This window comes from Ictalurus punctatus, chromosome 19 (assembly GCF_001660625.3).
Source record: "Ictalurus punctatus breed USDA103 chromosome 19, Coco_2.0, whole genome shotgun sequence".
Lineage (NCBI taxonomy): Eukaryota > Metazoa > Chordata > Actinopteri > Siluriformes > Ictaluridae > Ictalurus > Ictalurus punctatus.
This window is the reverse complement of record NC_030434.2, coordinates 16,307,745-16,324,976: the sequence shown is the minus strand read 5'-3', so window position 1 is coordinate 16,324,976 and position 17,232 is coordinate 16,307,745. Positions and strand designations below refer to the sequence as shown.

Below are 17,232 nucleotides of genomic sequence, written 5' to 3'. Positions count from 1 at the left end.
TATGGACAATGGTTAGGATTCCTGGATTGTCCAAAATAAACTACATGGTGAATTTATGCGCTTGCTTCTGGTTCCATACAGAAAACTGCATAATTCAGATTCCCATAGCTTTTTCTGTTAGTGTCGAATTATTGAAATTAATATATAGTTTTTGTCATTACAACAGTTTTCAGCCTCTACAATATTCTCTCACAACCTACTGTTCACCCAATTATTAATGCTAACTATTATGGAAATGTTAAGTTAACTGACCTACTAATGATAGCTACAGTGCACTCCACTAATATTGGCACCCTTGGTAAATATGAGCAAAGAAGGCTGTGAACATTTGTCTTTATTGTTTAACCTTTTGATATTTTGTTTAAACCATTCACAAAAATACTCTGCTCTCATGGATGTCAAACAATTGCAAAGACAACACAGGTTTATCAAAAAATATCTTTGTTAAATATAGGTGTGCAACAATTATTGGCAGACTTATGAATTAATATGAGGAAAAATATATTTTATATTCTCATTGATATTTTAGATTTCTTTTAGTACACCTGGGTGTCTAGGAACAGGAAATATAAAACAGGGGTATAAATATGAGGTAACACATAGGCCAAATTCCCTTAGTCATTCATAACAATGGGTAAGACCAAGGAATACAGCTGTGATTTGCTGCAAAAGGTTGTTGAGCTTCACAAAATGGGAAGTGTCTATAAGAAAATAGCACAAGCATTGAAAATGCCCATTTCCACCCTCAGGGCAATAATTAAGACGTTCCAGTCAACTGGAAATGTTATGAATTAACCTGGAATTGGATGTGTGTCTATATCGTCTCAACGCACTGTGAAGAGGATGGCTCGAGTGGCCAAAAAAATCTCCAAGGATCACAGCTGGAGAATTGCAGAAAATTAGTTGCGTCTTGGGGTAGGAAAGTCTTCAAAACTGCAATCAGACGTCACCTACATCACCACAAGTTGTTTGGTGTAGTGCTGCTACGACATTCATAAAAAAAAACCCACCAATAGGAGGATATCATAGGATTAAGCAAAACGCAAACTATAGCTACACAAATAGTGTCCATGGTAGTAAATTTCCTTCAATCGCAAGTTTATTTTTAGAGGATCTTCAACGTATAAGCAGACACGAAGAACACATTATCACACAGTCTGTTACAGAATTCAGCCAAGATTCTATTGGGACCATCTTGTACAGTGTGACAAGTAATAATCTTAAAATACTATAATATCACAGTGTAAAAAATATAGCAACAAAGTAATTACCCTCAGTACCAAAACATAAGTAGTAAATTATGACATTGCTGGAGCAATGAAGCAATGTTCTTGTACTCAGGAACTAGGCTGAAATTCTTTTTGAAAAGAAAAGTGTGGCAATGAATGGTCTTTACACAAATAGCCAAGACATATAAAACAAAATCTAAACGGTTGGTCAAAGAAAGGTGTACATTATGGTGGAAAGTTATCCCACTAATCTAATAAATATTATATTATCATAAGTTACTTTCTAGAATTCTCTCTACTTATCAGGCTTATTACCTGGGTCACAAGAGCACATGCTGTATCAGGTTGTTGTCTGTAGAGGGAGGACTAACATTCATGGACAGAGGATCATGGGTAGTCAGACTATTTTTAAGCCTGGCACAGCATAGTGTTTGGCTGCAACCTGAGTGGGTATGAGTCACGGTATCTGAGGTATCAGCGGACTGGAACTTGCCTGCCTCCCCTGTCTTTCAGTCATATGCTGTGTAGGAATATCAGTTGAAGAGCCTGGATGTGCCATGGCTTCCTGCTACACTGAGCCGTCGACACTCAGTGCCTGGATACAAGATGAAGATGAGGACGAGAAAGAGAAAGAGACAAAGTCTCCACAAATGAGCTCAAGTGATGAGTCTGATGAGTCGGAACCTGAGCCATCATTGGCTCCTGTAGTGCGAAGGAAGGTTTCTTTCGCAGATGCCTTTGGCTTGGACTTGGTTTCTGTTAAGGAGTTCGATAACAGAGTTGAGAGTGTTGAAGGGAGAGAGGGAGAGGAGTACCACCTGTCCTGCATCTTCAGTGTCCCAGCCTCGGATGAGGAGCTGAAGCTTCGGCTTCAGCAGAACAAGCTGGAGCTGGAGGGCATTGAGCTCCTGCCTGGCTCCACCACCATCCGTGGCACTGTCCGTGTGCTTAACCTCTCTTACCACAAGGTTGTTTATGTACACACTACTTTGGATGGCTGGCAAAGCCACTTTGACCAGCTTGCTGAGTATGTTCCTGGCTCCAGTGATGGAGAGACAGACCGCTTCTCCTTCCAACTCACCCTGATGCCTCCCTTTCCACTTGATGGTGCACGGGTGGAGTTCTGCCTCTGCTATGAATCCTGCTCCGGAATCTTTTGGGCAAACAATGGAGGTATGAACTATGTGCTCTTCTGCCATCAGAGAAAAGGGAGAGCACTGAAAGAGAAGGAGGGAGGGAAAGAAAGGGAGACAGAAGAGAATGATCAAAAGGGAAAAAAGAGCTGCTTGAAAGCGATCAAGTAAGAAAAGCTGCTTTTATAGTTAGTCTAATTACCAATGTTTATTCAGACAAAGGTCTGTGAAAAGCGCAATCGAAAAAATAAATCAATAATTTATATGCAATGCTGCTAATTATGTTGAAAGAAGACAGAAGGTTTGTCTTGACATATGACTGTAATAGAGTTCCACTTCATGTGTGTACAGAAATGGCAGTTGTGCTGAGTCGAAGTCCTCGGACATGAGCAGCGAACACTCAGGTGGGAGTCAGAAAAACATTTAAGGGGTAAACTTAATCAATTTTAAATGCAAGTCTGATGGAGACATTTATGTATGCATGTATGTATGTATTTATTTATTTATTTATTTATTTATTCATTCATTTATTTATTTTTTTAGAACAAGAGTCTGTAGAGACCAAGAAATGGAAAATTCAGCAAACAGCAGAAAGTCCATCAATAGATACACTACAGGAGAGCTGTAAAACTTTGGTAAGGTCACAAAGTTCTGCAGGTTTGTCTTACATAACAATTACAGGACATATATAAACAATCAGGTTGATATAGCAACAATGGAGAATATTCAAGGATTGCATGCACTTTGGACGCACTGTATTGGGTCAGGTTTCTGTTTTTCTCTGGAATTTGCACTTTTATTTTTTATATAAGTAATACCTGAATACCAGGTAAAAAAATAAAATAAATAAATGGTATATTTACAGTTTACATTTGCTATTAGTACATTTCTACAATTCTTATTGGTGCGTTAAAGATTCAAAATCAACCCTACATTCAAATATGATTTCAGGATTATGTGTGTGTGTGTGTGTGTGTGTATATATATATATATATATATATATATATATATATATATATATATACACACACACACACACACACACACACACACACACACACACACATGTATGTATATAATTATAACACATTTTAATATCCTGAAGTTGCTCTGAAGTTAAAGTTCTGAGCTAGAGATTAAAAGAGCCACAGTTGGGCTCTAAAGCATGGCCTTTAATTCTTAATCCCCTCAACTGTGAGTTGCTTTGGGTAAAGGCATCAGTCAAATTAATATATGTAAATTCAAATTGTAAATGTAAATGTAATTTTAAAAGCACACTTCTGAAACTTGCATGTGTATAATAGTAGATATCCCTTATATGTTTGACATAGTAATATTGAATATGGCTAAAATTAGTTTGAACATGAGACTAATTATAAACTATCATCAGAAAAAGTGCACACAAAAAAGTACATTTTGCTACATAGCATTTGTAGCTCAATCACATTTTGAGAAGTGGAAATATTTTGGCTCGGAAATGAAAATTTCTGGGATTTGGACAGCTTGCAATGTCCATCAGCTTAAAGGGTACAGTGCACCTGACTGAGTGGGAACAGTAACATGATGCACAGGAACATATAGCACCATTGAACCCTAAATCATACACCATGTAAAACTAGTAATGTCACTATCAGTGTGAAACATGATGTTGTAAACACAGAAAGATGTGGATAAATGATGAATGGATGAATACTGAGTCAGTATAATGAGTTTAAGAGTTTTCATTTTTCTTTTATATGCCTTTTTAATACACAAGATCATTAGCCTTTCTTGTATTTCTGGTTCATTATTCAGCTTTGGATGTTTCCATTTAAATTATTGGATTATTCTATTGAAGTCAGACATTTTTACAACAGCCACTTAAGGCATTTTTTTGCTTCTTTAGATGAACTATGCCTAATCTTAGTGTAAATTAATTAAAATTGTTACATTTAGATTGAAATTTCACTTGGTCAATTGTCCAGACAACTAAGCTAGCTAGCTGGCTAGCTATGTACAGGGTGTCCCCAAAGTCTCCATACAAAGGGGACTATGTTTGCCAGCACCATGTTGGTTGTGCCTTCACTCTAAAAAACACTGGGTTAAAAACAACCCAAACTGGGTTATTTTAGCCCAAGAGCTGGGTAAATATAGGACAGAACACATTTTGGGCTAAATTAAACCATCAAGTTGGGTTGTTAATTTTAACCAAGCAAATGTGTTGTTTTACAACCCAAATGATAGTTTAATTTTTACAAAAATCCTGGGTTAATTTTATTTCATAAACGGGTTAATATTTTCAGGGTTATTTTTACTCTATGAAAATGTCAAATATACCACATTATAAACAAATATGTCAACATGGTATCTCCTTTATTTACACTAGAAAGTGTTCAGAAATATATCGCTAGAGCTGTTAAAGTGGTGTTCATATATAGACTTTGAAGTAAATGACTCAAGTAAGTCATATATTTAAGACAAAAACATCAGCTTTTGATCAAAGTGGACGTTTAAAACTGAGCAACCAACTTATGATCCAGTGGACATTACAAACAAGTAAGCCAACGCCAATGAAATAGAGGTGCATTTAATGTCATGTAAACTGGATTGTTGTCACTTTCTAGTGTACAGTACTGGTTTTATGGATAAATACATTGATACGAACCTTCACCCAATCATGCATCAATTTTTAACACACCTGGGTGTTTAGTTAAGGACAACACATTTTGTATTGCTTTTAACACAATCAGTGTGTTAGTACATGTAACACATGCTGCATGTTAGTACATTTCCGTACAAAGATGTGTTAAAAAATAACACAAAAATAGCATAGAGATGTGTTGTTTATACTTTTTCCCTACAATTATCCTAAAATTCTATTTATTTGTATGATAAAATTCTATTAAAATGCTCACAAAACAAACAATTGCATGAAATTCATTTGACATGTATTAAAATCATTAAAACATTTGACAGATGTAAGAATTAGAGTTGATGCATCTTCTTACAAATCTCCCTTCCATCTGAAAAGCTGTAAAAGAGCAAAGAGAGCATTAGTTAGCTGTTAGCTACAAAATATCGACAAATGCCTTTGGGTTTTAACTGAGCAATTGCGTTACAGAATCACAAATTGTGTAACGTTGGAAAAGTGACCTCCACTCTCCTAATGAACAAAATGGTGCTGTAGACTCAGCAGGAAATCTAGCTAACTTGTGAATATTTATTTTCCAGCCTTTAGCACCTCACCGCCAATTGTTTTGCACAACCTGATTAAGTCAACCAACATTACAGGGATAGTGGAAAGCATTACAACCTACTGTAACCTCCAACCTCGCTTTTTGTCACAGCTTTTTGGCCTCGACATTACTGAGCTAGCTAAGTTTCGTTAGCCACTGACTGTCTGCACCTGTTAACCAGTATTCACATTTGCTGAATATGTGAAGAAACATGGCTCTAATCCATGCTCCAAATGCTAATTACTACAGCTTGCCTTGTCCAAAACACTTGCTAAATATAGTTCACATTAACCCAGTCTCTGTATTACATCATGGTGAACAGCTGTAATGCTACTTTACAATTAACTTTCAAAAAGGGAATGGGAATGTATAACATTACTGTGAGCTGTATGCTAAAATAATGTTATCAACCCAGGTGAGTGTCTAGGTTAGCATCACTGCTGACAGCATCCAGATAGCTAACCCTAACTCGGAGCCTCAGACAAGATACAGACCCAGACAATTATAGAATAACCTCAGTCCATATTTCACAGCCAACATAAACACATGACACTAGTAGTGTAACGCCAACACTGAGGAAGCAATACATGATATTCCCTTTTGAAGCTGTAAAGTTAATTATCACTCACTGAGTTACTGTTTTGCAGTGAATACATTTTCGAGAGTTCCCTGCCTAAATATCACAAACTCGGCCAGGCATTTTTAGCAGCATTAACGCTAAATAGTGATGAATGCCAACTTACCTGTGGTCCTTGGTTTCCTCTCCTCAAGACTCCGACTTCGCTGTCACAATCAAAAGGCGAGTTCAGATTTCAGATTTCAGATGATGATGTCGACACCGTAATAGTAATAACACAAAAACTGTGTAGGATATTAACACATCCTTTTTGAGTGTGTTTCTCCAAATAAATCTAACAGTCTGTCTGTATGAAAACTGCTACCTCCACCTGAGGCGAATTTAAACAGTCCTTGATTTGACCCAAGGAGCTGGGCTGAGGCGTTGGGGTGGGGGAGGGGCGCATTGATTCAACTGTCAGTGAAAATGACCCAGCCACTAACCCAACAGTTGGGTTACACAAAACTACCCCAAAACTTCACAAGACTGAGAAAATACCCCCAATTAAATGACCCAAAAGGTTCAACCCAGCATTTGGGTAGAAAAAAATAACCCAGTATTTTTTAGTGTTGTGGATGTTCACTTCTCGGTTGGTCCACAACACTTCCAGTCTTCTTGACTTTGTTAATAAGTCTGGCAACAGTGTCGTGTGTGACGTTCTGGCCATGTTTAAAGTTAAAACCTTGTGACAGCTTCCTGATCCAGCCATGAGAATGATTTCAATATGTTCTTCTTTTGTCAAAGACATTCTTAAAGGCTATATGGAATATGTTCATGCTTGTTCAATGAACCATAAACAATTATTGCACATGCACCTGTGGAACAGTCCTTAAGACACGAATAGTTTATAGGCCGTAGGCAATTAAGGTCACAGTTACAATAACTTAGGACAATAAAGAGACCTTTCTTCTGACTCTGAAAAACACCAGAAGTAAGATGTCTAGGGTTCCTGCTCACCTGCGTGAACATGCCATAGACCTGCTGCAGGGAGGCTCGAGTACTGCAGATGTGGCCAGAGCAATAAACTGCAATGTCTGTAATGTAAAATGCCTAAGACAGTGCTACAGGGAGACAGGAAGGACAGCTGACCGTTCTTGCAAAGGATTGCATGTGTCCCCCCAGACGTGACTGAGAACTTGCAAATGCCTTGGTGGAAGAGTGGAGTAACAACTCACAGCAAGCTCTGACAAATCTGGTGCAGTCCATGAGGATGAGATGCACTGTAATACTTAAAGCAGCTGGTGGACACCAGATACTGACTGTTACTCTTGATACTGACCCCCCCTTGTTCAGGGACTCATTGTTCCATTTCTTTCGTCAAATGTCTGTGAAACTTGTTTAGTTTATGCCTCAGTTGTTGAATGTTTTTATCCATCCATCCATCCATCCATCCATCCATCCATTTTCTATACCGCTTATCCTACAGGGTTGCGGGGAACCTGAAGCCTATCCCAGGGCGCATTGGGCACAAGGTGGTGTTCACCCTGGACAGGGTGCCAGTCCATTGCAGGGCACAATCACACACCTATTGTTACTTATATGTAGTAATTTCTCCTATATATGGAGACTTTTGGGACATCCTGTATATACTGGCCAAGTTCATGTCATGTTCTGTCTAACATTGTAAGCATCAGTGAGGCTAGCTTGAAAAATATTGTGAATATCCTAGCCTATTCAGCATTATTGTGCATAGTAGTCTTTCTGAGACACATTTTCACATTATCAAAAAGAAGGCTTTGGTGTCTTAAATTTTATTGTCGAGATACCTGTGAATCAGTCAAAATAACAATGTACCCTGGAACAACTTGCACATTACTTACAATACCATAATATAAATTATCTCCCAAGTGCTACTGTATTTTCCTTAACAAGATTCTTAACAAAAATCTTCTGGTTCCTAATATTTCTTAAAGGACCTGTAAATTACTAATGTAAATTACTAATGTGGGAGTGCGATACACAGCTTTCTAGCTACTCAAAGAAGAACTTGCATCTTTGGTCAAGCATTACACATTCAGCCTTTGATAGTTCTTCCATTTCATGTGTTTAATGGTTGGCTGAACGAGCTATATAGTAAAATACAGCCATGTTCTCATCTTAGTGATCCAACACTTGACCTCTCCTTCATGTCTGAAAAAGGTATATTGGAATAATGATTTTGTGACTGTCTTTGATTAACAGGCTGAAAGACGGAACAGACGGCGAGCAGCTAAGTTGGCATACTTGCAAGACTATCTCTCTCATAGGGAGACAGAAGTCCAGCTAGTTCAACCTTCAGATCAAGAAAAATCAAAGAGAGATTTAAATGTGGTATTACCCATGCCACAGCACAGTATTCCAGTGATGACAGACCCTTCTAGTACACTTAAAGTATGCAGCAGAAAGGAGCAAAATGGGAATACATCATTGATTCTACCTGACCATCAGATTCCCTTACTTCCCCAGGACTGGGGTAAAAAAATCTCATCTCCATCTCCCTCTCATAAAAACACTTCTGACATCATCAGTGGAACAAGGTTGGATGTTCTTGACAAAGAACAAATAGATGATGTGTCAATAGAATTGTCAAATGATGCCTGGAAAGCTTTCCTCAATTGCACGGATAGTTTAGACAACCACAACAATGCTTTGGACCAAAAGTGCTTGCTTTGTTTTGCAGGGTCCAATGCCTCCCAACCCTCAAATACAGAATATGATGTGTCCAATATAGGGGAAAACATATTATCAGTGTGGAATAGCCAGGAAGGTGCTGTGACCAGTGGGAATGGGTCACACCAATGCTTTATAGCAATGGAAACTCTGGAATCTGATCCTGCTAAAGTGTCTCAAGCTCTTGACCCCAGTCATTTCATTGAGGTGTTAAGTTATAAGTGTCCTGAAAAGGCACAATTCAGTTCTAAAGCATTCACTGCCCAGAAATCAGAATCAATCTGGGTTCAACTGAGGCCTGGTGTCACTGAGGACCCACATGAGGGACACACAGTTAGTGAAAGGCCTTTTAGTGAAGACGAGCCTATGCTATTAACCAAACCAGGGCAGACAGCCAAAGTGAAGGATGCCACAGACCCACTGAATTCCAAACCAGGACATAGCGTTTTGCTTGAAGAACGTGCAAGCAGTACAGGTTTCTTAAACACAGAAATGAAGGTGAAAGGGGACACACACAGAGTGGTTCAAGACACTTTGACATTTACGGGGATCAGGAGTGAACCTTTTACAGACAGTAGGGAGTCTTTAGAAAGACAGCATATACATGAAAGCGGAGAACCAAAGAAAAAGAAAGAGCATATCAGGGAAGAAAATGAGAATGAATCCCAAATGAAAAGAATATCTTGGACTGAGTATTCTGAAGGAGCTTTAGTGGTACTAGAAAGCAGATTGCAAGAAGATGACAAGGAACCATCCCATCTAAAAGATGGGAACACAGAAATTTGGATTTCATCAAGGACAAGTGTGGTGTTTGATGAAGGTGAACCACAGACTGAATGTCTCAACAGAGGAGAAGAGGAGGCTGTGTGTTATGAATTAGAGAAAAGGGGATTCTCTGACTCCAGTGAGAGGCAAGGAGAAGAAATATCCTCTGTGGAAAATATAGCTGATAGAGAATGTGAAACTGGTTTAAAGGCTGAGGGTCAGGGTATGTATGGAAGGCAGAGTGAGGGTGATGGCTATATAGATAAGGCACTACATGGAGAACAACGCAAGCTTCAAAGTTCCCCTGAAACCTGCCCACATACACACAATCTATGTATAACGAGCCAGACCAATGGTCCATCTGGGCACCTCACCTGGAGTGAAGGTGAGCTTCTTTTTCCTGCCCCACACAAGGGTTTTGAGAGTAAGGAGACTCTGAGGTATTCGGTAGATCAGGACCTCCAGGATCCATGTGTGAGGACTGATTGCTCATTCTCCAGGACAGCTTCCCCCACAATGTCAAGCTGGTTGCTGGTGTGCTGGGCCAAAATCTCTATTCTGAGCTACATCGCTGGGGCCCTCTTGTGTGCCATCCTGTTTGTAATCTTTGCAACTGCTTATTTGCATGACCTCCCAGTTTGCCTGGCCATTTACCTGTTGTCTGCATACTGGTGGTGTAGACAGGGCATGAAAAAGCATGTGACCACAGCTGACAGTGTGGACTGACATCGGTAAAGGAAATGATTCACTTTAAGGGCCCAACATCTGTCGTCTACATGTACCCGAGTGGGGTTTCTTTCTTCTGATGATGTTGCTTTCCTAAATAAAATAATTTGATGTTCATTTCTGAAGGGCAGCTTCCTCCATTTTGTGAAGATGGTGAATATAACATATCAGTGCTCAAATGTCTGAGGCCTGGATATGACACCAAATTAATGTAGAATCTTTCTTTGTGCTGATAAAGATCATACAAGTCTTGCTTGTGCAGACTCTCAAGAGTCAACTTACATTGGGAATGTTTAACATTCATTTCATTTTATTATTAATTACTATGGTATATTTTACTTACAGTGATTGATATATTAAATTTCAATGGCCCCAATTTGCATAAAAAATTCTGTAGCACAGATGTGTGAGTTTAGCAGCTCTAAGTTTCTAAAAATGAACCAGCACAGATTCAGTAGCAGATAATTTGTTGTAGTTTATCCAATGAAATGCATTTATATAAAATATTTAGCTGAAGGCAGCACATCAGACCAGAGACTAGCTAGAGGGCTAGATACATTAGATCAGAAAGAGGAGAGTTTTCACAGATTTTCCTCTGAGCTGATTAGTGAACTGAAGACAATGCTTGTTTTGTGTGTGTGTGTGTGTGTGTGTGTGTTTTTTAAGTCAACAAATAAAACAAGCAAAGAGTATGTGTTTATAGTCCCCTTCAGTTTAAAAAAAATAATCTGTTTGGTGATAGTCAAAAGTGTGTTAAATGCCACTATGAAACAAAATGTTCAATTGTCTTCAACTGTTGAATGGTTAAGAATTAAAACTCAAGTTTTGTCACCATTCAGACACATTAGTTGCTTCTTCTGACCTTTTTAAGCGAGGACTGTAATGTAACTGGGCCTTACCACATTTTAGTTGAATAACCCTGCTATGTAATGTCAATAACCATTATCATTTCAAGCAGTTTTAATTTAGTACTGCTGAGTAAGACTGAGTATGCTTAAAGTATCTGATTTTCAGCATATCATATTAAGAGTTAATTGCCATAATTATTCTGTCAATATGTTATATGATTTATTTCATAACTTACTAAGGAAATATGTAAATGTACAGAAATCTGTTCCACCCATGTATTTAGGAATGCAATTAGGCCGTGAAACACACCACACACATGGAGTAAAGAGGCTGTATGCAGGTTGTTCTTAACATGACTCTGACATCATGGAGCACTGCTCCTCAGTGTGATGGACGTGACATTTCCTGCAACATCCACCATGTGACTAATCCAGGACAAACCATGGGAGCAGATAGTTAGAGAGAGAGAGCAGGAGAGAGAGAGAGAGAGAGAGAGAGAGAGAGAGAGAGAGAGAGCAGAAACTGATCTCGGTCACGTACATTAGTCAGAAATTTAATTCTCACATGTAACCTGAGATTGGCCCATGCATGACCGGCAGTGCTATGGAGTGTTTGCTTGATATCCACAAACAATAGACTGCATTCTTGTTATATTTAAATATGCATGCATTACAATACAGATATGGAATGTGTCAATCAAATGTATCACATGATCCACTTGCATGTTTGTCTTTTGCTCATATGTTGTGAGTTTCAAAGGCTGAAGTTCATTTCATTGCACACAGCTGTATGTGTATGTGTGTGTGTGTGTGTGTGTGTGTGTGTGTGAGAGAGAGAGAGAGAGAGAGAGAGAGAGAGAGAGAGAGAGAGAGAGAGAGAGAGAGAGAGCAGATGCAGTGTGAGACGTGATCTCAGTCACGTACATAAGTCAAAAATTTAATGAAAATAGAGTCACTTGTTGACTGACACTGCAGCCACATGATCCACTCTGTTGTACCTCTGACCTTTCGGAGTGCTGGCAGGCTAGAGTCCGAACTGAAGTCTCTCATCAAAAAACACTTTCAGGAACCTGAGCTTGCCATGGATTCAGAGACTCCATGAGGGCTACTGACAAGTCCATACACTCACTGACTGAAAACTCTTAACAGACTTAGATCCCTTTACACCTGCATTAGTTCCTCAGACATGATTGCATTGTTAAATGAACACATCCTACCTCAGTGAACACTGTAAGAGTTAAATTAATACTATAATGCGATATTGAGAAATCAACTAGAGGGAGAATTTTTAACTGTGGTGTTTAAAATATGGAAGATGAAATAAAAATGACAGAATGACTACAACCTCACTGACACCTTAAGCAATAATAAATAATAAAAAAAAAACCCTAAACCCTAATATTTATATTGCTGCCTTGTTTATTGAGCAGCTAAGAAATATTAGTCCCAAGGCTGAAATATGAATGAATGAATCATTCAATCAATCAATCATAAACATAACTAAAAACTCAAATTTAGGTGTAAATATTAGCAGTTTGTGGTTATGCCAAGATGCAAAAAGTCAGAAATCATACAAGACAACAACCTGAATCAAAGAATACTTTCAGTCATTAAATATTTTTTAATGAGCCCAGTTTCCCAAAAGCATTGTAAAGTTAAGACAATCTTAACCTGAAAGGAGTGTTCATTGTGTTGCTTGCTCTAGCATTTAACTGTGATCTTTGTGCTACCATGCTTTTGGGAAACTCAACCCTGACCAGGAATACCGATCCATGATGTCGATAAAAATGTGTCAGAGATTACCATAAAGAGAGGACCTTTTAAAGAGTTTGCCACAAGATGCACCAGTGGAGCTTTCAGAATTAAAATTTCTAGTCCTATAAAGTGTTATGGACAGTGTACACTAGAATGGAATGCCAATGATATTTAATTTAATTAATCTCTACAGTGCATCATCAGTTTCACTCTCTCACTGTACCAGCACATATACAGGTACATACCAATCCTTCTCCACCACATTTGGTGTAGTACATCATGACCTTCATTAGCATCTTAATATTAGGGCCAAGTGTAGCAGGTATTCAGGAACATACCAATTCTTCTCCATCCACATTTGGTGTAGTACAGCATAACATTCATGAGCATCTGAATATTGTGCAAGTTTGAATAAGAGACCATAATCAATATTAAAGCAGTTCTTTGTAGTTTAAAATATATCACTATTACTCTCTAAAGAGCTTGCTGATATATTTACGGCATTTGTTAGGGGGTATTAAGGAGAGAGAATCCAGTGTCCAGCATTTCAAAGCACTAATGAGTGTGCTGAAATGTGATAGCAATTCTAAGCCTGATCATGCTGGCCTATACCCAAGATATTCCTCAGCGAAAGGATCTTTTTATAAAGCTGTATCACTGGCATCATGTGAGAGATATTTTTTGAGGTGAGAATGTTTTAGAAGACTTGGCCATGGCACAGTTGGCATCTGTAATCTTTGATATTCATAGATGTAAGGTGTATGAGGGATAATATTTACTTTGAAATATAGTGTATATATTCTATTCAACTGTATGTACACTTACAGAAACAAACACATAACCGTAGGTGACAACAAGAACAAAAAAAAAAACACGTTTTAATATGTAGACAGAAACATGATACACGCTTCGGATACAGTAGGAAGTACACCCTTCCTACTTCTGCAATCATTAAGAGAGTAACTAGCAGCCAGCTGTTACCAATGAAATGTACAAGATTAGTTAATCATCAAGAAGTGTGACTGCCTCTATAAAAGCAGACTTTTGGCAGTTTGGTGTTTTGGAGCACTCAGGTGTGTGTCTACATCATAGCAAGAAGAAAGGACATCAACCATGGCCTCAGATAAGCAGTTGTTGCTGCTCATCAATCTGGGAAGGGTTACAGTGGAGGAAATAAGTACTGAACGTGTTAACATTTTTTTTCAGTAAATATATTTCCAATGAGCTATTCACATGAAATTTTCACTAGACACCCGTATTAACTCAAGAAATCTGGAAATATAAAGAATTCACAACATTAAAGTCCATAAATGAATTTATGTGTAATAACGTGGAATGACACAGGGAAAAACTATCGAACACATTAAATTGCAATTTATTTAATACTTAGTGGAGAAGCCTTTGTTTGCAATGACAGCTTCAAGATGCTTCCTGTATGAAGAAATTAATGGGTCGCAGTATTCAGGTGTGATTTTGATTCTTCTAAACATATTGTCTTTAAATCAATTGGATTCAAGTCAGGTGATTGACTGGGCCATTCTAACACCTTGATTTTTTTTCTCTGAAACCAACTGAGAGTTTCTCTTGCTGTATGTTTTGGATCGTTGTCCTGCTGGAAGCTCCAACACGCCTCATCTTCATCATCCTGGTGTATGGCAGCAGATTCTTCTCAAGAATCTCCCAGTAAAGGGCTCCATTCATCATTCCTTCAATTATATGAAGTCTGCAAGTACCACAGCCCTACACCATGATGCTTCCACCTCTAAACTTCACTGTTGGTATAGTGTTTTAAGGGTGATGTGTAGTTCCATTTCTTCTCCAAACATGGTGTGTAGTATGACAACCAAAAAGTTTAATTTTGCTCTCGTCTGACCAGACTACACTCTCCCAGTATTTCATATGCTTATCCAAACGAGTTGTAGCAAACTTTAAACAAGCTTCGACATGCCTTTTCCTTAGTAATGGAGTCTTGTGGGGTGAGCGTGAGCAGCGGAGTGCATTGACTATTGTTTCTCTGTGATGATGGCACCTGCTGCCTCCAAGTGTTTCTGGAGCTCTTTCTGAGTGGTCCTTGGCTCTTGAGCTACTCTTCTGACTATTCTTCTGACTCCATGGTCAGAAATCTTGCGAGGAGCTCCTATGCGTGGCCGGTTGATGATGGAGTGATGTTTCTTCCACTTGTGGATAATGGCCCCAACGGTGCTTACTGGAGAATTTAGAAGTTTTGAAATACGTCTGTATCCGATTCCATCAATATGTTTTGCAACAATGAGGTGGCAAAGGTCTTTGGAGAGCTCTTTGCTTTTACCCATCATGAGATGTTTCTTCTGTGACACCTTGGTAACAAAAAGCCTTTTTATAGACCATCAATTTACTAACCCAGATGAAATTAATTTGCACAGATAAGAGGTATAATTACTTACGGAATTCAGCTGGTTCCCTGCCTTACCTTGCCTTGGAGAACTGCTTTTTCTTAGCGTGTACAACACTTTTTTCCTGTGTCATTCCACTTTATTACACATAACTTTATTTATGGACATTAATGTTGTGAATTCTTTATATTTCCAGATTTCTTGAGTTAATACTGATGTCTGGTGAAAAATTCATGTGAATAACCTCACTGGAAATATATTTACTGAAAAAAATGTTGATGCTTTCAATGCTTATTTCCCCCACTGTATAAGGCCATCTCCAAACAATTTGAAATACACCATTCTGGCTAGGAAAAAGCCCCTTTTCTCCAAAAAGAATGTAATAGCATGACTTAGGTTTGAAAAATTGCATATGAACAAACTACAAAGGTTCTGGAACAATATCTTTTGGACTGATGAGACCAAGCTGCAGATGTTTGGTCATTATCCACAGAGCCATGTTTGGCATAAACCAATCAACACAAACACCTCATACCATCTGTCAAGCATGTTGGTGTTGGGGTGATGATTTGAGCTTGTTTTGCAGCCACAGGACCTAGGAAACCTGCAGTTATTGAGCCAAAGATGAACTTCACTTTATACCAGGATATTTTTTACACAAATGTGAGGCCATCTGTCTAGAAGCTTAAGCTGTGCCAAAGTTGAGTCATGTAACAGGACAACGATCCCAAGCACAGCAGCAAATTGACATCTGAATGGTTAACGAAAGAAAAGGTGTTGGAATGGCCAAGTCAACGATCAGATCTCAACCCCATTGAGATGCTATGGTGGGATCTTAAAAGAGCTGTACATAAATGAACACCCTCAACAATCAATGAACTGAAGCAACAGCGGGCCAGAATTTCTCCAGAACGATGTGAGAGACTCATATGCTCCTGCAGAAAATGTTTACTTCAATTTATTGTTCCTAAATGTTGTTCTAAATGTAATTATAGGGCATACTTATTTTTCTTCCCTCCTGATTTCTGAATATTAGTTTACTTTTTGGGAAAAAATGACTAGTTATTGAAACTTGTTGTGTATTTTTGTTGTTGCCTGAGGTTATTTGTTTGTTTATAAACGTTGGTGAGGACTGCACAATTGTTATTGAGGCCCTGATAAATAAAAACAAAGAATTGAAATATGGTGTACTTTCTGTTTCCCATGAATATATGCTCTTTCCTAAAAATGATTTTAAAAAATCTTGATTGTGCATGCCTACAAGTTACAACAGGTCGCTAAAAGCCCACAAAAGACAAACTACAAGCAACACACGTGGCTTGTTGCTTGATATTATGAACTTAGTGTCAGTATAAACTCTGGATTCTCTAAATTTGACTCTAACTCTAAATTTGACTACATATTGAATAGATTTTTTTCCATTTCATTCATATTTTTGTATGCTGCCACCAGATGGGAGTATAGCAGTATTTTTAACTCAGTTCTTGATGGTATGGGGTACTAAAAGGATTAGGCAGAGACATATGATGATAGAATGACTTTGATTATATAGGTGTTGCTGCTGTCCAGATTTTACACAACATACAGTGATAATCTACTCAGATATACATATGAATACATCATACAGTTATGTTACATTGTTCACACAGCTGTGATTTTATACAAAAACATTTGACACATGAGGGCAGTGTATACCACTGCGAGATTCCTGCAGATTACACACACACACACACACACACACACACACACACACACACACACACACACGTCTTACTATCCTTGTGAAGACCTTCCTTTGACATCATTATTAATGTAGCTAATTAATATTATGCAACACTTAAATATAACGCTGACTTTAACCTCAGTAACAAAAAATGAAACCTTTTTGCTCTTTTAGTTAGTTTAGTTTATATTTTTTTCATTT

The 17,232-nt window shown here is 38.2% G+C and overlaps 1 protein-coding gene across 1 annotated transcript; it reads left to right on the top strand.

The window, feature by feature from the left end:
• The first annotated feature begins 1,677 nt into the window (after nt 1-1,677).
• Nucleotides 1,678-16,489, top strand: ppp1r3aa (protein phosphatase 1, regulatory subunit 3Aa). Its single transcript, XM_017494642.3, has 4 exons — nt 1,678-2,529; nt 2,714-2,766; nt 2,906-2,997; nt 8,375-16,489. The coding sequence occupies exons 1-4, from the start codon at nt 1,787-1,789 to the stop codon at nt 10,331-10,333; spliced, it is 2,847 nt and encodes a 948-aa protein (XP_017350131.1). The 5' UTR covers nt 1,678-1,786; the 3' UTR covers nt 10,334-16,489.
• The last annotated feature ends 743 nt before the right edge of the window (nt 16,490-17,232 follow it).

Coding starts and splice junctions, on each gene's coding strand:
- ppp1r3aa (XM_017494642.3), top strand. CDS start 1,787: ATGGCTTCCTGCTACACTGAGCCGTCGACACTCAGTGCCTGGATACAA. Junction 2,530..2,713: donor AGCTGCTTGAAAGCGATCAA/GTAAGAAAAGCT, acceptor ATGTGTGTACAG/AAATGGCAGTTGTGCTGAGT. Junction 2,998..8,374: donor AGGAGAGCTGTAAAACTTTG/GTAAGGTCACAA, acceptor TTTGATTAACAG/GCTGAAAGACGGAACAGACG.